Source organism: Oryza brachyantha, chromosome 7 (genome assembly GCF_000231095.2).
Source record: "Oryza brachyantha chromosome 7, ObraRS2, whole genome shotgun sequence".
In the NCBI taxonomy this organism is placed as follows: Eukaryota; Viridiplantae; Streptophyta; class Magnoliopsida; order Poales; family Poaceae; genus Oryza; species Oryza brachyantha.
The window spans coordinates 17260889-17282468 of NC_023169.2; the positions used below are offsets into that span (position 1 = coordinate 17260889).

The following is a 21580-nucleotide window of genomic DNA, read 5'->3' on the forward strand; positions in this document are numbered from 1 at the left end:
ACAGAGAGGTACACCTTTGTTCTTAGTTATCTCCTGGAGATGAGCATGTAATAATTTGGATATCTTAGTTGCAGAGTTGCAGGACACGCAGTACACACAGCTCATATGAACTTGCACTGGAGACACACATCAACAATGTCAGTTCCTCTCCAAGAATTCAACTAATCATATCCTCCTAATCACCAGTCACCACCATGAACTGATTGTCATTGACCTGCTTGGCTAGAGTGTTGAACTGAAAACAACCAACAAAAACCAGTTTTCAGAAGAAAAAAATATAAAAGAACCATATAATGGCATTGCTTTTTTTTTATAGGTCACGGGTCGCGAAATGCTCACCTGAATATATTGGGGGTGATATTTTAGGTGATTCAGGAAAAGACCAAATAACATATTTGCAAACGAAAAATAATTTGTAAATAAAACTTTTATACATGTGTTTTTGACGGTCTAAAAATTAAGTCTGAAAAATAAACTACGATGAGAAAACACCAAAATCAATTCCATATTTAAAGTTAAAATTTTAAATTTTAGTTTATAAGCATAAAAAAAACGAAAAGACCAAAATCAATTCCATATTTAAGGTTAAAATTTTAAATTTTGGTTTATAAGCATAAGAAAAAGCAAAAAGACGAGACTGATTACGTCAAACAGACGTAAATAGGGCAGGCTTCGGCTGCGCAAGCACAAGTGTCCCGGCTTCGGCTGCGCAAGCACAAGTGTCCCGGAGGATAAAGGAGAATACAAGGAAGAATATGATGGCATTGTAAGTAATAAGCTCTTGACATATGTAGCTTCTGTCGATTAGATTACTTTAGATGTACTTAAAAAGACTCTTAAGCAAAGCAAATCACAAGGTCAATCTGAACCAACAAGATTGTCAGGAGAGCAAAATCACTTTTCAAGCAGGAGTACTTGGCAACAAATGAGCCCCACTGATTGTCAGTGTGTTTGTGGGTGTGTGTGAGGTCACAGTTTTATCATCACTGTCAGGCAGCATCCGTGTCATGAAGTGTGCCACCAACAACTCCAGCAGCTTATGCATGAAGACGTGAAATAAATATATATATATATATATATATATATATCTGAACCTTTCCTGTTCCTCCAAACGAATACCAACCTCTCCAAATTCGTATGCCTACCTCGCCAACTTTTGGATCAATGACACGGCATGCAACACGAGCAAGCAAAAAGAAAAATGCAACCTTCTGAGACTTTTCTTTGGCCTGCACCTGCTCGGCCGGTCGCCGGCGGCCACCGGCGGCGGTCTGCTCCGGCCTGGACCGGCCGGTAGCTTGGCTGTCACTGTACCCAGGCCCATATGGGATTTTCTTGATACCTGCACAACTGTATGTTAGTATGTATTCTGGTGGCTTAGGACCATTCTGGCAGTAACTAGCAGGGATGCTGCCACCAGCATTTGTTATTAATACTTCTCACAAATTGACAACCAAACAGAAAAATCTTGTATTTATCAGTTGGCCATCAGGGTTAGGTACTCACTACTACTTACATGTATATATTTTGCAGGTGTGCACTGCCATTCTTCAAGGATTCTCTGTGGGCTGTGGCCATTTAGATGCTACACATTCTGCCAGAACATTGTAGGGTTATGAACTTAAGATATACAGATGATCCAGCAAGCAAGCAGGAGCTGTGCCTTCTGGCAGGCTAGTCAGGTGTTGTGTATGGTTGTTCAGAATTATGCAAACATGTTGCAAATGGAGAGATAGCTAAGCATGTGGAGCTGCATAATGTAATTGGATAGGGAAAATTCTCCTCTCATGTGGATTGTTATGCCATACTTATACACCCAATCATTGGGCAGCAATGGCCAATCTCTCTTTATGTGTCTATGTGTGCCCTTGGGAATCTCTGCAGCAACAGCACAGCACAGCCAGTGATGCCTGTAAAGTCAGTAAAGGAAAAAAAGAAAGAAAAGAAACCCTATGCAATGAGAGATGCAATGCAATGCTGCTACCTGCAGCAGCTGCTGCTGCTGGGCTTGGCTTGCCATGGCTGCCAAGAGAGTTGTCATGGTTACATCCTTTTCACTTTCACTTTATCTCCCAGTACTCATCATCAGTAAATTGCTCTTCTTTTTGTACATCCTTTCAGGTGTTTTGGATGGTTGCCACCACTTTTTCCTTTGACCTTTGTTATTACCAAACAAGCATCGGATGCGCCGTAGAAAAGCTAAAAAGGAAGCCAATCAATCGTAATCACTTTCTGATCTGAAGCAAGATACATGTAATTTCTTTATATATTCAGTGGAGGTGGTAGGTTCTAGACTTCTAGATCGCATGATAAGAGCAAATTCTTGCGGTAAAACCACGTCGATGGGTCAATGACATGTGGGGTCCCTTCGACGACAGTTGAGTTTTAAGGGAAGTTGTAAGTTAGTAATAACTATGATCTTGATTCTTATCATTTTAGATTATGAAAAAAAAACTGGACACCCAGATTTGGTCTTTAAATGTGTTGGTTGCAACATTGTGTCTGGAGGATCCTTGAGCTTCAAAGCACCTGGTTGGAGACACTTGCTACCAAGGGACCCAGCTTCAACCTCCAATGGCCAACAGGTCGCAATAAGTTTTATCACTGAAAACAATGTCCCAGAGGCTTTGCTTATGTTGATTGAAGACTAATAGCATACTGCCTACATTTTGGACAGGTTCAGACTTGTTCAGATTGCAGTTGAAGCAGTGCAATGAATCAGCAGTGTGTGTAAGCAACCACTGCAAATGTACAATGCATCAGTGTTAACATGCACTGTGCTGCAACAGGCTCACACAACAAGATCCGGTACAGTTCATGTCATTTGGCTGGAGATCCAGACCTGGGCTGCTTCCAAGAAAAACCGATAAGAGTGTGGCATTTGCCTCCATGACAAAGTTGGATCAGGCAGACCTTGACAAGTTGTCGCGACAAAACATAAAAGACGGCGAGATCAGCAGCAGGCTAAAGAACAAGCCAGGATAGGATCCATATCTCATGCATTGCAGGATAAGTGCAATGAAGCTGAAGCTTCAGTTGGAATTGATGTTTTACAGGCTACACCAAACACGAGCTCATGGTAATTCAGGAACTTTTTCAGAACCAGCACCTCAAGCTTACATGATGCCATTGCTTTCAGCAACTCTTCCTCACAAGAACTTTCAGAGTATGGCCATCTCCTTGACAAGATAGCTTTTTTCAGAGAGAGATGTAACATCACTACTACTCGTGACTGCGAAAGCATTTGAAAACCGCATCAAATCCTTCTTTAAAAACAACAGCATGATATCAGCATGACACTATATGAATTGAAATCCCTCGTGATGCTGTTACTGTGGCAGTGTGGTACTGTTTCCTCCTCTGAAAGGATGTAGTCATTAAGAGGAAGTTGCACATACTTTTCATGACTACTGATCACCTAAGAATTTCATCAACGTGCGTACAGAGCAGCATTATTGGAGTGCAATGTCATATATGACTCCTTCAAGATTTGAGACGGTTGTTCTTGTTCCATCCACTTCTTTCACATGCATTCCATGTTTTTCAGCTTCCTTGAGCACTAGAACATCCATGCTGGTATTCAATTGAAAACAGACATGTCTTTGTTAAGAGAATACCCAAGTTATTATGTAAACAATTTATTAATACATGAAATAGTAGAAAATTAATGAAAGATTGATGATAGTAAAATAGAAAAAAGAATTACTAGCAACAAACATGAGATGAGTTCTTGAGAGTTGGGGTTGCTCCAGATTTTACTGGAAAGCTCCAACAGATCCCAAGCTCCCAACTACGTGAGAGTGACGATACCAAATAGCTTAATTATTTCAAACAGTACATTCTGGGCATACCAAGTACTATGCTGGCAGTATGCTACAATTCAAGATGTCAGTACATGGTAATCACATTCTGGCAATACCAAGTAAAATATCCAAAGTATGCTGCTACCTGTTCTAGCCCAGTAAATTGTAATCAGAATACTGCAGGCCAAACCTGTATATTCTATTTGCTCATGAATGCAACTGGAGTACTGGACAATCATTTTCGCAGAGGACAATGAACTGTCAGGTGCAGAGTATCTCTAACAAGCGACAAGCTGATAAGAAAATGGGTGACATAACACCTTGTTTCCATGAAAATCTGCAGAACTTCTGTAGATCTACATGCACTAGAAAAAAGATTTTGCTGTGATTGTCCTCTCTAAGTATATATTAACATTAGACCATATTTAAGATGTTTAATATGCTTTACATTTGAATCTGTCAGATCAATTTATTTTGGATGTGGTATTTTGATTATTAATGCTCTTGCTGCACTCCTTTTTAGATCATAGAAGCTTTACTAATCTCAGTCAATTACATCAAGGTGATGCACTCCTGATTTCACTTGTATGTAAATCTTTAATCAGTTTTAACCATGACTACTCAGCTACCTTTCATACCAAGCTATTCATTATTCCATATATAACGCCAGAACTTTACAAGCAAGTTAATCAGTATGTTAAAAAGAATCAATAACTGAGTCAGTCAACTCAGTCCTTGTTCTCGGTAGACACAATAAGGATAACACCAATAAAAATGTACCTGTTCCATAGTTTTATCAATAAAAGGTACAATCATTCATGTTTGGATCACACTTGAGACACACATTAAGTATTAGAAACTTAGAAGGAACATTTAGGTACATATTTTCACAAAGTATTAGAAACTCTGACAAAATATGCTTGGACAGGAAGATAATGAGTTATTGAGTTGAGAAAACACGTACACTTTAGCTCGTGATACATAAGCCAATATGAATCTACATTTACCAGCCTGAATACGAAGAAGTCTCTCTACAGTATCAAATAGACAGGAAATGCTAGATTGCTGAAAGCTTTCTGCGAGTCAAGGTTCACAATTCACAAGATGCAACAATCGATACGTTAGTATATGTCAGAAGGAATAGAAAGAGAAAGGATCAGAACTGAAATTAAATCACAGTGAAGTAAAGAAAAAGGATATAAATATCAGCTCCAAGGACAAGATCAAATCCAGCAGGATGTTTCTCAATGATATTGCTTATATGAGCATGATTTCCCCACTCTAGCTTCTCTGCTGTCAACACTGCAATAAAAGTATCCATTCTATTTGATATCTGGAAGATTTATACTCTGTATTTCAGTGATTCACGTAATGATGAAACATGATAAACCAGAAGTTAAGAAATTGTAACCTGAATTGTCATTCCCAGAACACGACTGCATCTCTATATTTTTCTTTATAATCTGCCAAACAATCTTTGGCATAAATAGATGTAACATTTATATAGAACAAGGAAATATTCAAGTGGCGCAATGGAACCATGCTTGTATATTTTATAATGCATGACCATGACACCACTTTCTAGCATTTGAAGATAAAGCAGCTGCACTGAATAATATGTGAACACAATGTGAAAGTTTCAACATTTTCTGTATTATGTCAAGCTAGGTGACATCACTGGAAGATATTCTGAAGGTTTGAACCTTGCCTCTAGAACTTCATCATTGTGATCAGTCAAAACAACTTCTTTGCAGAAACGGCTGCACAATATGCCAGTAATGCCTGAAGCAAGTCACAAACTTACAACATTGTCAGATTTTCCAAGATCACAAAGTGAAGTAAACATGAGAGACAATGTCCTCACCAACCCCAGATCCTAGCTCGATTACTGAATGATCCTTCACAGTCTCGGGGTGTTCAGACAGGTAGGTGTTCATCAAAACTGCACCTGGCCATACTAACTGTCCAGTAAGATCATAATCAGCTGCAAAATTCATTAGAATGTTTGTAAGCACTGGCCAATAAGGAAACAGAAAATTCTGGTAATCTGAACTGAAAGGCAGTGCCCAAAATGCACCCAGACAAACCAATGTACTAACGAGAAGTTCTAACTTTTAAACAAGATGTTTCATGTTTGTTCACTGCACAAGCGGAAATAAACTTGAGTACATCATGCTCAGATCTGACCTTTGTCTTTCACAGAACTATCTTCAAATAACGAGTTACTATGTTACACAGAGCTACAAACACTCCTGGTTATAAATGCAGGCACAAAGGACAGAATGAAATGGGTATAAGAGTTGCATGGCGACACAGACACGCAAAAGAAAAATGCCCGCCATTTGTTTGATCATGTGCAACATGGACCATTTGTTGTCCTGGTGCACTAGAATGACAATGTCTGAGTTGGAAGGATTCCCAAAACGGAACAAGGTAAAAGTGGTCCTAAAACCACATGATTGTGTAATCAAAATCCACACATCACAACCATATCTTCAAGTTCACATATTAACCTTCTGAACTCATAAGTAACACCACAACCAGAGATGATGTAGTAGGTTTTTTAATATATAGATGCTGTGACCTCAACTTTTGATCTACAAGCTAAAAAGTCACGCAGACTACTATAGAATCCAGTAGCAGCTAGCCTTGTAAACGAAGAAACAAGCTCTGCAGCTACTGCCACAACCTGGTTGAGTAGAATAGCTGTTACATAGACTTCTTCACCAAAATGGTAACCACATTGAGCAGCATAATGCTCAACCAACAATGCATTTTTTGCTCTAAATTAGACCATCTTAGCCAGCGGTTTTAGGCTTCCACCCAACTAAATTTCACCCATAACAAACTAGCCAAGTAGAAATCAACCATGCTTTCCATCACAATTAAGCGTAGCAACAGCTTCTTATGTAGCAAGAAAGAAGCGAGTAGAATCAGGGTGACAGGATGTACTAACTGGAAGCCGCGCGGAGGCAGAGGAGGTGGAGCACCTGCGAGCCGAAGGAGAACGTGGTAATCTCGTAGCTTCCCTCCCAGATCGACGAAACCCACCAACAGATCAGCCACACCTCGCAGCAACTCGATGCGGCTCGGCAGAAAGAGAGTAAAAATATCAGAGAGCGCGAAGCGCGCTCACCCACCTGCGGTCGACGAAGAACGACGCGTCCAAGCAGACGACGTCGTCCTCCTCCTCCTCCCGCCGCTCTCCCGCGCCGCCGGAGTCCGCCATCGCCGCCGGCGGCTGCAACCGAAGAAGATGGAGCCACCCAAAAACCCTTCACTCGCTAGTGGGCTTATACACAAATGTTGGGCCAAAATTAGGCCCAAATAAAACAATCGAGGCCCATCGAAGAAATGGGCTTGAGATTAAATGGGCCAGTGAGTGGGCCGGGCCCAGTAGGGGCGGAACCTTCTAGAGGGCCCTGGAGAGGGGCAATTCCGTAAATTGGCGGCCGCGTCGCCTCCGCCTTAAAACCCTAAACCCCACGGGGCGCTGCGCCGGCGGAGGCGATCGCTGCGCGAGGCGAGGAAGAGTGTAGAAAAAGCGGCGCGCTTTGCAGGGAGTTTTTGAGGGGCGGCGGCGATGGCGAAGCGGCTGATCCCGTCGCTGAACCGCGTGCTGGTGGAGAAGCTGGTGCAGCCCAAGAAGAGCGCCGGCGGCATCCTCCTCCCCGAGACGTCCAAGCAGGTACCGCTACCGCCTCGGCTCCCCGCAGCTCTTCGCTCCTGATTCCTGCGTAGCGCTTCCGAGCACGGCGGGTTGTTGCGGGTGTGGGATTTGGTTGGGGGGAGTGTCTAGATCTTGGTGCATGCGCGCGTGGAGGCAAGTTTGGGAGAGTGGGATTCGTTAATGGATGTGACTTCGATTGCCTCGTGTAGGATGCAGATGATGATAGGAACTAACTAGCTTCAAGGTATAGCTATCACTTTGTTTATGGAGCTGATCTGTGCCCAAACCAGTATGGTTATGCTGGCATTTCAGATTGTTTTTTTTCTAGGCCGCAAACTGTTAATGCATTTCAATTATAGCAAAGAAATTTGGTTTTCCCAATGCCCAATGGCATTAGTATATCATAATTTATAAGATCATTTTTTTCAACTATTTGAGCTTTTGGATTATCATGCTAGATTGCTAGTTACACTTTTACCGTGCTATATTTTATCACCTGGGTGATGATGGTGTGTTCGTCATCAAAATTTAGCTTTCTTTAATTTTTTGAACAGTATAATAACTGAGACTTGATTTTGTAAATGTTCCTCTGAATCAGCTGAACTCTGGTAAAGTGGTGGCTGTTGGCCCTGGCGAACGTGACAAGGATGGGAAGCTGATCCCTGTTGCTCTCAAGGAAGGAGACACTGTTCTCCTGCCTGAATATGGTGGGCTTGAAGTCAAGCTTGCTGCTGAGAAAGAGTATGTTAACTGTTCCTCCATTGCATTACTTGTTAATCTAAATGCTGCACAGTTCTTTGCATAATGCTAGACAATATAATACTATTGTTTGCATGATATCATCCATGTCATCGTGCTTTCAAGTAGAATTATGTGTAGACGGCCACAATCAGAAACATCGTATTCTATAGAACCGTCGTTACAGCCTCACATAAAAGGGCAGTGTAGGAAATAGTATAACATGTGATGTGTTGCTATCATGAACTGATGGAATAATTGTATTCCTGTTGCTAAAGAACCAGAAACGATAAGTACTTCCTCATTTCAAAGTTTGGCTCGTTGCCTTACCTTTTCTTTTGCCATTTTTTACCTCTCCAAATTAAACTTGCTAAAAGTAAGGCAACAAACTAAACAAAACCTTACCACTGAACTTCCTCATTTCAAAGTTTTGGCTCGTTGCTAAATCATGGTTGCCCAACTTTTGAGTTCTGTGTTATGTTTTTTGTTTATCCAAGACCTTCTAGTCTTTTTTTCAGACAGTTATGCTGATGTGATCTAAGTTATGTTTTTAGCCAGTGCTCAGATGATCTTACACGTGAAATTTCAGGTACCTCCTCTTCAGAGAGCACGACATCCTGGGCACCCTTGTGGACTGATTTGGATCATCACGCATTCTACCAGACACAAGTCTCTTTATGATGTCGTAGAATTTTGGCTAAGAACATCATGAACTCGAAAAAAAAAACTTGTTGCTTCCTTTGTCTGTCGCGATGAAATTCAGTGAACGTTGCCATTTGAAGAGCTGGTTTATTTTTAATCTGATCCTTGTCTGCTATGGCCGGTTGGATGTATTGCTGCGATTCGAGCTTGTATGTCTTTTGGCCGTTATACCAATTAGCGAATATGATCATGATTCCCTCACTCTGCTAATAATATGATTAAGCATCTTATTGGGGAGATCCTCGATTGGTATATCTTGGAAGCTTCAGGCTGTTGTAATCGTTAATTAGCATCACATGCAATTTGTTGTAGCAAATGTTATGACAAGCAAAGCACGCAGGTGTCTTCTAATCACGAAATAACGTGCATATAACGGGACCTGGAGATTCTAACCCTAGTTGAGTTTTTTCACTTTATTTTTTGGCTTTGTCTTTTACTACCTTAGTCTCTATATATTTTACTACCTCCGTCTCTATATAGAGGCACCATTGATTTTTTTTTTTATAAATGTTTGATTATTTATCTTATTTAATTTTTTTTACAAATATATAAAGTTATATATAAAGTATATTAACAATAAATAAAATAATATAAAAAATAATTAATAATCATGTAAAATTTTTGAATCAGACGAATAATCAAACATGCATAAAAATGCATAAAAAAATCAACGGTGTCAGGTATTTAGGGAAAAAGGCGTCAGACATTTACGCTAAGAATATGTATATAAAAATTTTATTTACAAATTATTTTTTATTTATAAATATATTGTTTTGCTTTTCTACGATAAAACAAAACAATCGCCGCGAAGCTGCTGATAACTAACCGGCTGTCGGAAGTTTGGAAATGTCAGGCAGTTTTAGATTCCATATATACCCATTGATTCTTAAGAGTTCTAAATCTGGATTATTTTAAGAGCTAGGGATTTTAGGCTTTCCAGCTTTAGATTCTATAGCGACTGATTCTTTGAATTTGGTTTTAGTGAAAATATAGATTATTTGAAGAGCTGGAGATTCTGAGAAAGTGAGAATGATAACCTCCCCCAACCAGGACCAACACACAAAACTACGAATATAAACCAAACCAGTTTGTAGCAAATGATCGATACTGGGTTTTGTCGTGTTTTTTAAGCTACTGTTTCACAATCCTCTCGGTTTTTTCTGATTAAGTTTGGCAGAACATAAACCAAAGTGAATATTTTCTGGGATTTTGCATGTGTACCATTTTGAGGGAAAGCTGACATAAAACCAATCACAAAAACAGTCAGCGGATTGGAACTGTTGTCTGTTCGGGAGGATGTAACATAATGAAGTTATGTAGCTAGCCCATGTCTATTGAGGGTATTGCCACAATTAGCAGAAGGATCTAAGAACCAGCAATCAGAATTCTCAACAGCGCCAGCAGCCGCACCTCAATAAAATCCCTCCCGTTGGCAACTGCAGATCTTTGAACAGAATCTGGCTACAATTCATGATCCTTTCTCATAGGCATTCAGAAATCTTTGAGCAGCATCTATATTCAGCTCTTTGTAAACCTGGCACAGAGAATAACATCATGAGAAGGCAGTTTTGCGTGGTCATTGTTATTATGGTGATAGATGGGAGTCAAGTCCATACAAGTTTCTTATGGACTTCTTCAAATGTCTTGCAAAACAGCTCTGCTTTTGTAGCTCCGACCTGAGACAGTAAAAAAACATGTTAACGTGCAGAAAAATGCAGCAGATTACACAAGGTGCACCATTTATTTGTACCCTCTTAACCAAATATATGTTCCATACAGCCTAAAAATGACTGTAGGCTGTGGCTTACAGATGTACTAGGTAGACTGCTCAAAGGTTTCAAACAAGGAAAAAACTTGCTACCCATTTGCCAAAATATATAAAATTTGTTGCCAGGTTGCTAACCGTATAAATAGCAGACTTCTGTTACAATTATATTTGCATCCAAGGAATCTTTAATCTCTTTCTTAATGGTCTACTAACTAATAATGGCACGTGATATTGCAAAATCTTTGAAAATTTTCATCTCCGTACTGAGTTAGTGGTTTACTGATACAAATCAAAATGGAAAAAAAGTAAATCTTACCTTTTTCTCAGCAGCCATCTTCAATTTTCTCATGAATAGATCTGTGAATCATGCAAGAAAATCCATCATTAGTGGTATTCTAGCTGATAACCCTTATTGAAGGTCAGCATATGAGAAACACATCTACAACAACAACAAAGTCCCATCCCCTCATTCAATATTCACGCATGCAGGAAGTAACTGCCTCAAGTCATATTACATATGAATCACAAAAGCCTAGTGAAGATGTTTTGTCTATTGTTTTTTTAAAAAAAAATCAATATTTTCTTCCACTCTTCATCTTTTGCTTGTCTCCATGAATATGTTAAAGATAAGCTTCTAAACTGCAGTACCCTATGATTTTCAATCTGCAGGACTGTTCAGTGAGAAATACATCTATCGACTTCTCCCACTTAGTAATACTAGTACCTCATTAATCTCTACAACCATGTGCCTATTGCCTAAGCATACATAAGTTTGAAGGTTGTGCAATATCTGTTTCGACTCTTGAGCAGTTCCAGTTCACAATGTAGTACTGGTAAAATACAGACTGTTGTTGCAGCTCAATTTGGCCTTTAGGAAGAAACAAGGTTCCATATCTACTCCTAATAATTTGTTTTGATAAAACATAAATTCAGCTGTTCAAGTCAAGGACAAGACAACCCTAAATGGGGAAATTCAATTCCCGCCATACTCAATTCATAAAGAGTGATCAGATGAGTAGTTGTCCAGCAACATGTCAAGTTTATCATTAATATGAAAATGGAAGTCAAGTGTTCATGTCTGACCATGGAGAATGATTGTGATGGAAAAATACAACATACTATGGCAGGTTCTCAGTATAAAGACATAAGGATAATTAGTGATTGAAATAAGTGAATAAGTTCCCATGGGGTTCACATGAGCAGGGATGAAGCAGGATGAGCAAACTTTACAACTCTCATGATAGTGTCAGAGGATGCCATGACATTTCCAGCATAAGAATATAAAGTTAAATGCATATTACAGGTTTAGTTTTCTGTAGAAATATTGGTAAGATAAGATCAAAATCAGGGTAATCAAATATTTGTTGATAAGCCTTAAGTACCAGCTGACTCATTTTTGTTGCCTCCTGTTGTGTCCTGTGAGCAAGATCTTCGTTAGGAATAATTACTAAATGAAACTAGGTAGCACCTAGCTAATTAGATCACACACACCTGAGCCCGTGGTTGCTGCCTGGTGCCATTGCTTGATGTCCCTGATTCAGCCTACATTTGGGAAAAATGTTTGGATCAGCTCATGATCAAACCAGAAGATTTTCGAACAGGAAAACACGCACTAACCATATTTACTTCAGATCATTTTGCATTGAAGCATTGTTCGGTGATGTTTCCATTTCAAACTTCCTATTGTACAATCATAATTACTGTTCAACCCTGTTTTCTACTTATAAACGTGAGCACTACCACCTAATCCTCTCTCAATGATAGCCCTCCAAATCAACTGACAGCAAATGTTGTGAAGAGAGAGACACAAACAGGCGTGCGAATAGCCTGTCATAAATTATACCTAATATTAACCTACAAACTTTAAGGGGCTAAAATTAGCTTAATTTGGCTAATAATAGCCTAGCACATAAATGGCATGGCTCTCCAATTAAAGCTTATAGTTATATAGAGATGTGAACGATTTAGTATAATCTTGAGCTTCTAGAAGCATCTGGAGTATCCAAAGGTGCCAATTATATACTTACACTCTGGAGGGTAAAAAAATGATGATTCAAGGACGTTAAATTAAAAAAAAAAACATTATTCTGCCGCTATACTACATTCTAGCACCCTCTCTTTTGTAAACAATATAATTTTCCTCATTTTTTTTTGTAACTACAACATCATTCAGTTCAAATTCTAGTGCACCATCATCCCTGAAATATTGTGACCTAACCACATTCCTCTACAGCAACAAAGTATAATATTATCCACAAAAACAGGCTCATGGCGCAATTCGACGGATCACCATGGCCAGAAAAATAATTATCCCAACATGATACGCACTCAAGTGTCAAGGGCAAATCAACCAAACCAAAGCCCACCAATCAACAGCTACCCAAACCAGCACGCGCCCTAAAATCGGAACCCCTCTACCCCCCGAATCAAACCCCCGCGCCAGAGCCACTAGAGCGCCGGCGACACCCCTACACGCGCTGGAAAGGAGAGGGTAGGGTAGGGTAGGGTAGGAGAACTGAGGAAGGGGAAGCAGTGGTATTACGCAGTAGTCGCGAGACCGGACGACGGGGAATAGCTCGAGCATCCGCCTGAACTCCTTCTCGTCCATGGCGACCAGCGCGCGCCGCCCCTCCTCCGGGCTCCGCCCTCGTAGGCTCCGCTTCGATCCGATTCGATTCGAGCCCCTCCTCCTCCGGATTCGCTGCTCCAAGACTCGGAAGTCGCTGGAGACGAGGACGGGCGGCGTCGGCGAGTCCAACCGAGACGAGCCGGCGTCCACGCGGCGTGCTGTGTAGTGTTAGCGGGTCCAAAGTCCAAACCGGTACGGATTTCGGCCCAATATAAACCTCTTACGTTCACTGGGCCAGGCCCATCCTGAGAGAGCCCGAATCACACGTGGGCCGTGCTCGAAAATGGAGCGGCAGATTAACACATGATTAATTAAGGATTAGAGCATCCCAACAGCTCATCTATTACATCACCTATCCTAAAAATAGAGGATTAAGACTACAAATTGAATTCCAACAGAAAGGTCATCCTATCATCTTGAAGGTCATTTATATTAGAAGAGAGAACTTTCATATTTGGATGATCTCTCTCCATTCTTCAAAGAGATACAGATGATGTCATATATAGACGATTTGGTAGAGTACAAAGAGATACGAAGGATGAAACTGTTTTAGATGATCATCCAAATGAAGATATGGATGATTAGATTTAGATAAGCTGTTGGGGATGCTCTTAGCCGGAAAACTTTAAAAATAAATTATTATTATTTTGTAAGTACTAATTTTTAATCCGTTTCATAATATAAGATGTTTGACTTTTTTGTTGTAATATTTGACCATTCGTTCTATTCAAAAAATTAGTATAAATATAAAAAATGATAAGTTGTGCTTAAAGTTCTTTTGATGATAAAGTAAGTCACAAGCAAAATAAATGATATTTTCATAATTTTTTAAATAAGACGAATGGTCAAATGTTACAACAAAAAAGTCAAACATCTTGTATTATAAAACCGAGAGAGTAGTTTGGAAGTTGGGAAAGGGGTGGAGTGTTGGTTGGCTTTTCCGCCATAGCCAAACTTGAGATTTTGAAAATAGATTAAAGTTGATTTTTTTATGTTTCTTATTGTAGTATATTTACCCCGTCTTCCCTTTTAAATTATGGATACCATATGTGTAACAATTTTATTTCTTCAATTTTTTGTCTATGGCTTATTCGTCGTAGCTCAACCGATCACGCCAGCATCGTTCTAAAGTTAAATTCAGTTCCAAGAGTTTAGCCCATATCAGGGTGTTCATTCCAGCTGTTTTTTGATTTGTTTATCACATAACGGATGGAAATTGCTTATGTGCATACTTATCCGTACGTATGATTTATTAGCAACCAAAAGGTTAATTTGTATATAAAACTTTTACATACATTCGGTGATTCAAACGAAAGTTCTATAGAAAAAATGCAATAAAAACACAAAATCAAATTTTAAAATTTAAATTTTAGCTTATAAACATTAAAAAAAAGATAAGGGTGTTCATTCATTTATTTTCCAACTTAACTGCAGTACAATTACAACATAAAAACCAACACAAAATGTTATCAGAACAAATAGGTGATGGCGAATCAAAATTTGTTCGTGTAAACGAGCAATGATTCACCTAAGGGTGTAATTGGATCGACCCATCAACCGATATACTACCCACTTAATTGGTCTATAAATAGGTTCGTGGGCCGGTCTATTTATACCACTAAAACCACCTATTAGTTGTGGCATCTGGACATGATCGGCGGGTCGGCGAAGGGGCCATCGAGGATGCCGCGCGCCATGATCCTGTACGCCGCCTCGGTCATGTGCAAGCCGTCCCAGTTGATGTACCTGGACGGGTCGGCGCACCTCGTCGCGCCGGCGTCGGTGCAGTGGACGGTGAAGTTGCCGTTGTACGGCCCGCCGCCGGCGCAGCACGCCGTGAGCGCGGAGCCGGCGTCGAAGCCGTTCCTCGCCGGGGCGGCGACGAGGTCCGTCACCTCGCCGTAGTAGTCGGCGTAGGCGATGGTGACGCCGGGGTGCGCGGTGCGGAGCTCGGCGAGGCGGCGCCGGAGGAGCGCGTTGTGGACGGCGACGAGGCCGTCGTTGACGCTGCGGAGGCACCCCGTGGCCGGGTCGTGGTCGCCGGCGGGGTTGTCGCGGAAGAGGAAGAGGAGGCGCGGCGCGCAGCCGAGCGGGAAGAGGCCCGGGACGTACACCGTGGTGGCGCCGAGCGCGACGAGGGACTCGACGGCGCCGGCGATGTAGCGCACCACGCGCGGCACCAGCGGGCGCACCCACTCCACCGTCCTGTTCTGGAACAGCGGGTGCACGTAGTCGTTGCCGCCGAACTCGCCCACCATGAACACCGACCTCGTCATGATCTCCTTCCGCTCTGCAACCATTCTGGCTTTGATCACGTTGCCACAATCTCGGATTTTTTAAACAAAAATTTTCGAACTCGATCAAACTGCTGCTAATACAGAAAAGCTCAGACAAATTTACAGAATTTTTTTACAATCTAGCTACGGGAACGATGACATCTGATTTTTTTTACAAACTAACCATTTTCACAAAGAAATTTTACAAATAGACTTATCCAGAAATATTATCCAAAAATATACTCGTTTCTCGGCGCCGAGGTATAACAACTCACCGAAGTGGGGTTGATTGGTCTAACTCAGTGCTAATCCCACCTTGACGTATACTAGATTACAATCAACCCCACCTCGGGCCCACACACCGAGCTGTTATATCGTGACGCCGAGAAATAGATCCATTCTTTGATAATGTTTTTGAATGGGTTTATTTATAAAATTTCTTTGCGAAAAACGTGAAAAAATCACATGATGACACCATGAATAATGCACAACAACTAACAAACGAAACAACACCAACCCTGTCAGTTAATCACTGCACGTCGCCTGAGATTATTCTGATGGTGAAGCAGTAATTAACTAGGAGTATTAGACTAACCTTGGTCAGTGGGGGCGAGCATGGCGAGGACCTTCTTGAACCAGCCGAGCTGGACGGCGAGGGAGTAGGGCGTGATGGAGGCGACGTTGAGGTGGTGCTTCTTGAAGAGCAGCTGGTTCAGCGCCGTGCCGCTCGCCACCGCGAAGTTGGCGCCGTACCGGAAGTCCTCCTTGCTCTTCCCGGCCAAGTACGGCGTCCAGTACGGGAACCCCAACCTCTCCACTGCATCCATCCATCCATGCACGCGCATCACATCAGCGTCGTCGTCATCATCGCCGGCGAGCTTTTGAAATGGTCGTCGTCGTTGCCATTGGCGAGCTAGCTAAGCTAAGCGCGCGTACCGATGAAGTCGACGATGAGGCGGCCGTCGGACCAGCGGCCGGTGGGGCGGTGGAAGAAGGTCTCGCCGTAGGGGGAGAGGGCGACGGGGCCGGGCGCCGTGGAGTAGTGGATGAAGTTGCCGGTGTCGATCAGCGAGTTGCCGAAGGTGAACAGGTGGCTGTAGCACCCGCTCGTCGCCGTGCCGTTCGCCGCCGCCGCCGCCGACGCCGACGCCGTGGCAGTGGTAGACAAAACTATGGCCACCGCGGCGACGAGCAAGGCCAACGGCGCCGCCATGGTTAGATACTTCGGATATGCAAAAATGGCTTCTCGAGTCACACCTCTCTCAGCTCGGCGAAAATAAATACTACTCCCAAATATATATATTGTTTTGGTTAGATTGTGGCTCTCGTGGGGATTTTTTGTAACATTAAAAAAACAGAATGGATATGATTTTGTAACATTGGAAAAATCAGAGTGGGTCGATGACAAGCTGGAATCATTTTTTGTAACTCTCAGATCGGGGTTGATGTTCACATTATTGTTTTTTATGTTTTTTATAGGAATATAGGATTAATATTGGCTTTCTCTGTTGTTTAAATTTTCCATTGGCTATGAATTTTATCTGGTCAATTCATATACGGTACTAATCACTAGTAGAGAAATGCTGAAAAGGATTTGGCAGTTGGGACGTCAGCATGAACAAGAGTACCAAAATGATTAATTAACAATCAGCATTCGAATTTGGGAATGGACTCTGATTACTTGAGTTGATGTCTAGACTTTAATTTATTGGTATTATCTATTAGATAAGATATTTTTTTAAAATAATTCTATAAAGGATATATCCCTCTTTTCTATATTATAAAATTTTCTGGATTTAATTAGATTCATCCATATATACGTGTATATGTTTCAGATATATAGATTTATTAACACATATAAATTTAAGCAAGAGCACAAAGTCTTATAATATGGAACGGAAAGAATATTACTTATCCATCTATCCTCATCTAGATTCATAATTATAGATAGCTATGTATTCCGAGCAGGGGACCAAGGAGCATGTAATATATCACCGACAAATATAAAATTTTGAATTCAATCTCCAAATTTATAATTAAAAATAAATTAAACTCAAACTAGTATACATATATCTATAATGATATTTGTTCATGCACCAATTATAATTAATTTGTTTTTCACAAATTATATAGAATAAATATGTTTTTATGTTTGTGAAGTAATATTACACCACCCGTTTTATAACGTAAGATATTTGATTTTTTTCAATGTTTAACCATTTGTCTTATTAAAAAAATAGGTAAATGTCATTTATTTTGCTTATGACTTACTTTATTAAAAAAAGAACTTTAAGCATAAAAAATCAAACATCTTACATTATGAAACGGAGGTAATATATATTAATCCATCTCACTTATTTTTACAACTATTTAGATGATACACCAGTAGCATTCCCTCGGATGACTATAATAGTTTCGTGCTGTCTTGATATGATTTGTTAATGGAACGTGTGGATCGCGTGGCTTATTGTATTAATCGATTTTGTCAACTAATTTATGAGTGAAGTGTGACAGCGTTTAGAAATCACTGTTCCGAGATGCGATCGATTGATTGTAATATATTAATCACTCTTTATCATAATATAAGATATTTGACATTTTTCTTACGATGTTTCACCATTCATCTTATTCAAAAATTTAGTACAAATATAGAAATGACAAGTCATGCTTAAATTTCTTTTGATGATAAAATAAGCCACAAGCAAAATAAATGATATTTTCATAATTTTTTGAATAATATAAATGGTCAAACGTTACAACCAAAAAATTTAAACATCTTGCATTATAATGCAAACGGAGATAGTACCATTTAGCTATAAAAAACAATTTATCGTTCATCATTCATCATTCATCATTAATAAAACACATTCCGTGCTGGAGGGCGGAGGCCCATCCACGCAGGCAATGCCGTTTCGGCCCAACTAAAATGGGCCGCCACCACACGTAAGCCCACATCACCTCAACGGCCCAGCTATCATGGGCCTCACGTGATCCATCGATCTATAGACTTTGCCGGTTTCCTCTCCGATCTCTCCCCTCTCACACCCGCCTCACCACCAGTCCACCACCGCCACCGTCGCCGCGCGATCCCGGAGATGCCGCCGGCCACGGGGCCCAAGTCCGGGGACGCCCTCTTCGCCAGCGTCGATCGCGTCGTAAGATCCCCCCGCGCCCCTTTTGCTCCGGCCGGAAACCCACTGGATCTGGCCCTGATCTGCTTCGTTTTTTTCTTTTGGCTTCTCGCCTGGTTGTTTGCAGAACGCGGAGCTGTTCACGCTCACGTACGGGGCCATCGTGAGGCAGCTGCTCACGGATCTGGAGGAGGTCGAGGAGGTCAACAAGCAGCTCGATCAGATGTATGTGGTTTTTGGTGTGTGGGTTGGGCGCGCTTAGGGATTGAGATGGTGATCCTGTTCTGGGAGTAGACGTTCGGAAAATTTTTGCACTGTTTGCAGCCACAAATCACAGTGAAGCATCTGCGATGACCTCAGTATGAGAATCCATTTTTGAAACGTCTGGAATTTTGTGCAAACTAACTAGCGTTAGGTAGTCTGAATGGTTTGAATTATTTGTGGTGGCAATATTCTATCAACGTTTCAAAGGTGTATAACAGGGAGTTGGGATTTAAAAGTTAAACCACATGCCTGGATTTATCTGATTTTCCAATTTAGCTCAGACTATACATATTGGCATTCAGAATTTAATGTTTTCAAGTCGTCCGACTAATCGTGATTAGTCATGATTAGCCGCCCTAGTTGGTACTAAGGTGACTAGATTCTAACCACCATTAGTAGGAAAATCGCCCATTTAGTTGCGATTAGTCATCCTAATCTACACTGAGGCGACTAGACTTGAAATTCCGATTTGAAAACATTGGACTATACATATTGGCATATTACAACAAAATGGTGATTGATCATTTTGATATGACATTTCATTACACCGTATGTTCACAACACCTTCATGGTGTCATGGTCCAATGGAGGGCGATCATATGTGCAAATGTATTCTTACTCCATTTTTGAACTTATAACTTAATTCAGCACCTTCATGGTTTGAAGTTGGATAAACTTATCAAGTGGTTATCTGGCGAATCTCTAGTAGAGCTAATCAGTAACTATGGCTTGTTGGCTGCTATCTTCCAAATTTTACTAGTACCTTCTGCCTTAGCCCTTTTGTTCTTTCCTAAATAAGTCACAGCTATATTTATTTTCACTTTGCAGGGGCTACAACATTGGAACTCGGTTGGTTGATGAGTTCCTGGCCAAATCAAATGTCTCGAGGTGTGTTGACTTCAAGGAGACAGCCGATGTTATTGCTAAGGTCTTTTTGTTAAACTTGTTATATTTGTATTCTTTTGCTGAGCTTTTTCTCAGCTTCTTCCTTGGCTTTTGCGCACGCGTTTCCTGTACTACTAAAGGGTGCATTTTTTGCAAAAAAGTTTCTATATAGAAGTTTATTGTTTCACCTTTCTAAAATAGATTTTCAACTTTATAGTAGTTAATTTCATTGTTTATACCATTAAATAGCTATCAAAAAACCAAATAATCTTTTATCTTTCATCTTCATATATAGGAAAAGAACACATATGGTTTAGACTGAGTAGGAACATAATCGATCAACAACATTATCACATGTTTCCAGAGCTTTTTGTCCTTATTCAGATCTCCCAGAATTGATAGTCCATTTTAATCTATGGTCTAAAACCTTGTCATTTTCAAAACAGCTCGGATTCAAAATGTTCTTGGGTGTGACTGCAACTGTAACCAATTGGGATGCTGAGGGTACAAGCTGCAGCTTTGTATTGGAAGACAATCCTCTTGTAGACTTTGTTGAACTTCCTGATACCTGCCAAGGTCTTCAGTACTGCAATGTGCTAAGTGGAGTTATTAGGGGAGCACTGGAAATGGTTAGTATTTCAACTCTTGCTGGCTTCTCCTTTCCTCTTCATGTTAATGGATATGTAGATACATGACACGATATAGTCTTTTTCGTACCAAAAATCACATGGTCTTGTTATCCATATTTATTTCATAATGACTAGACGACTGTTAAGGTGCCATCAGCAACCGACCTGCCCTGTCATGTGATATATGCCCTGGTGTTTTTCACCTTAATAGCACAATGGAATTTCCTTTATCAGAACATGATGTTTTTAGACTTGTTTAAGAGTCAAGAGATTTTATACAAGTGCTGCTCTAATTGAATTGCAATTGTCATATAGGTGTCTATGAAGACAGAGGTTACATGGGTCCGTGATATGCTTCGTGGGGATGATGCCTACGAGATGCGAGTGAAGCTTACCAAGCAGGTCCCAGAGGAATACCCCTACAAGGATGATGACTAACTTGATTTCGTGGATACTTCGTGGGGATGATACCCCTACATGTTGCTTGTCTGCTCGTTCGGATTTCTGTTTGCTTTCCTCTGTGACTCTGATTCTAATACGAGGTGACATGGATGTACATGAGATAGCTGTGCATTATATTTTGCACTTGCACTTTGCTTGCAAATGTACTGTAGAAATCTATCATGGCTTCTGTTTTGCTGATTTGAATTTGTTTGGTAAGTTCGATCAGAGCATTTGTCATGTTCAGGAGATTTCTAGCCATGTTGCCCCGGAAATAAGAGGGATTTTTAGCCTTATTTGAAGGTACGCATGATCTGCATTTCTGCCTTCTTCCCGATATACAGTGATTAGCGAATGGTCTCATACTCTCATCCAGTTTTCATGCACATCAATTACTTCGTTTAGCACATAATTGTTAATAGAGCAGTGCTATGCGCACCTAAAAAAAATATTATGAAACTCCTCGTGAAATAAATCACAGCCGTTTGTGGTTCAATTAATTGGTAATTATGGAAAATCAAAATGCAACCACGGAATGCCACGTCAGTTTGGTAAACATGAGATTACATGACAGAAGCATGCACACACGCCACTTACAAATGCAACACCATATTTACACATCCATGAATGCACGTGCTCAAAGA

General features: G+C 40.7%; 5 protein-coding genes across 6 annotated transcripts; 2 read left to right on the forward strand and 3 right to left on the reverse strand.

The window, feature by feature from the left end:
• Positions 1 to 3010: 3010 nt before the first annotated feature.
• Positions 3011 to 7058, reverse strand: LOC102709754 (protein N-terminal and lysine N-methyltransferase efm7). Its single transcript, XM_006657968.2, has 8 exons — positions 6944 to 7058; positions 6760 to 6827; positions 5668 to 5787; positions 5512 to 5585; positions 5215 to 5266; positions 5004 to 5105; positions 4768 to 4876; positions 3011 to 3573 (listed from the first exon to the last, which is right to left on the reverse strand). Exons 1-8 carry the CDS (start codon positions 7030 to 7032, stop codon positions 3453 to 3455), a joined length of 735 nt encoding a protein of 244 aa, XP_006658031.1. The 5' UTR covers positions 7033 to 7058; the 3' UTR covers positions 3011 to 3452.
• Positions 7059 to 7284: 226 nt separating this feature from the next.
• LOC102710036 (10 kDa chaperonin, mitochondrial-like) lies at positions 7285 to 9030 on the forward strand. The gene is made up of 3 exons (XM_006657969.3): positions 7285 to 7491; positions 8072 to 8214; positions 8801 to 9030. Exons 1-3 carry the CDS (start codon positions 7387 to 7389, stop codon positions 8847 to 8849), a joined length of 297 nt encoding a protein of 98 aa, XP_006658032.1. The 5' UTR covers positions 7285 to 7386; the 3' UTR covers positions 8850 to 9030.
• A 984-nt stretch (positions 9031 to 10014) lies between these two features.
• On the reverse strand, positions 10015 to 13435 carry LOC107304516. Of its 2 annotated transcripts, none has more exons than XM_015839005.2 (6): positions 13224 to 13435; positions 12173 to 12223; positions 12064 to 12097; positions 10998 to 11038; positions 10530 to 10589; positions 10015 to 10447 (listed from the first exon to the last, which is right to left on the reverse strand). In XM_015839005.2, the coding sequence occupies exons 1-6, from the start codon at positions 13287 to 13289 to the stop codon at positions 10382 to 10384; spliced, it is 318 nt and encodes a 105-aa protein (XP_015694491.1). In that variant the 5' UTR covers positions 13290 to 13435; the 3' UTR covers positions 10015 to 10381. The 2 variants fall into 2 exon arrangements, with proteins under 2 accessions (XP_015694491.1, XP_015694490.1); XM_015839004.2 differs by lacking the exon at positions 13224 to 13435 and adding an exon at positions 12299 to 12489 and having other exon boundaries at positions 10016 to 10447.
• Positions 13436 to 14714: 1279 nt separating this feature from the next.
• Positions 14715 to 16843, reverse strand: LOC102707699 (GDSL esterase/lipase At5g45910-like). The gene is made up of 3 exons (XM_040526279.1): positions 16523 to 16843; positions 16182 to 16403; positions 14715 to 15600 (listed from the first exon to the last, which is right to left on the reverse strand). Exons 1-3 carry the CDS (start codon positions 16797 to 16799, stop codon positions 14942 to 14944), a joined length of 1158 nt encoding a protein of 385 aa, XP_040382213.1. The 5' UTR covers positions 16800 to 16843; the 3' UTR covers positions 14715 to 14941.
• A 1771-nt stretch (positions 16844 to 18614) lies between these two features.
• LOC102707987 (trafficking protein particle complex subunit 3) lies at positions 18615 to 21246 on the forward strand. The gene is made up of 5 exons (XM_006658825.2): positions 18615 to 18741; positions 18845 to 18942; positions 19810 to 19909; positions 20313 to 20495; positions 20811 to 21246. The coding sequence occupies exons 1-5, from the start codon at positions 18682 to 18684 to the stop codon at positions 20931 to 20933; spliced, it is 564 nt and encodes a 187-aa protein (XP_006658888.1). The 5' UTR covers positions 18615 to 18681; the 3' UTR covers positions 20934 to 21246.
• Positions 21247 to 21580: the final 334 nt, after the last annotated feature.

Coding starts and splice junctions, on each gene's coding strand:
- LOC102709754 (XM_006657968.2), bottom strand. CDS start 7,032: ATGGCGGACTCCGGCGGCGCGGGAGAGCGGCGGGAGGAGGAGGAGGAC. Junction 5,788..6,759: donor CTGCCTCCGCGCGGCTTCCA/GTTAGTACATCC, acceptor TGAATTTTGCAG/CTGATTATGATCTTACTGGA. Junction 3,574..4,767: donor TATGTATCACGAGCTAAAGT/GTACGTGTTTTC, acceptor ATTGAATACCAG/CATGGATGTTCTAGTGCTCA.
- LOC102707987 (XM_006658825.2), top strand. CDS start 18,682: ATGCCGCCGGCCACGGGGCCCAAGTCCGGGGACGCCCTCTTCGCCAGC. Junction 18,943..19,809: donor AACAAGCAGCTCGATCAGAT/GTATGTGGTTTT, acceptor TTCACTTTGCAG/GGGCTACAACATTGGAACTC. Junction 19,910..20,312: donor CAGCCGATGTTATTGCTAAG/GTCTTTTTGTTA, acceptor TTTTCAAAACAG/CTCGGATTCAAAATGTTCTT.
- LOC102707699 (XM_040526279.1), bottom strand. CDS start 16,799: ATGGCGGCGCCGTTGGCCTTGCTCGTCGCCGCGGTGGCCATAGTTTTG. Junction 16,404..16,522: donor CCTCATCGTCGACTTCATCG/GTACGCGCGCTT, acceptor GGATGGATGCAG/TGGAGAGGTTGGGGTTCCCG. Junction 15,601..16,181: donor GCTCGCCCCCACTGACCAAG/GTTAGTCTAATA, acceptor GAATGGTTGCAG/AGCGGAAGGAGATCATGACG.
- LOC107304516 (XM_015839005.2), bottom strand. CDS start 13,289: ATGGACGAGAAGGAGTTCAGGCGGATGCTCGAGCTATTCCCCGTCGTC. Junction 12,098..12,172: donor GGCAGCAACCACGGGCTCAG/GTGTGTGTGATC, acceptor TCTTGCTCACAG/GACACAACAGGAGGCAACAA. Junction 10,448..10,529: donor AAGAAGTCCATAAGAAACTT/GTATGGACTTGA, acceptor TCTCTGTGCCAG/GTTTACAAAGAGCTGAATAT.
- LOC102710036 (XM_006657969.3), top strand. CDS start 7,387: ATGGCGAAGCGGCTGATCCCGTCGCTGAACCGCGTGCTGGTGGAGAAG. Junction 7,492..8,071: donor TCCCCGAGACGTCCAAGCAG/GTACCGCTACCG, acceptor CCTCTGAATCAG/CTGAACTCTGGTAAAGTGGT. Junction 8,215..8,800: donor AAGCTTGCTGCTGAGAAAGA/GTATGTTAACTG, acceptor GTGAAATTTCAG/GTACCTCCTCTTCAGAGAGC.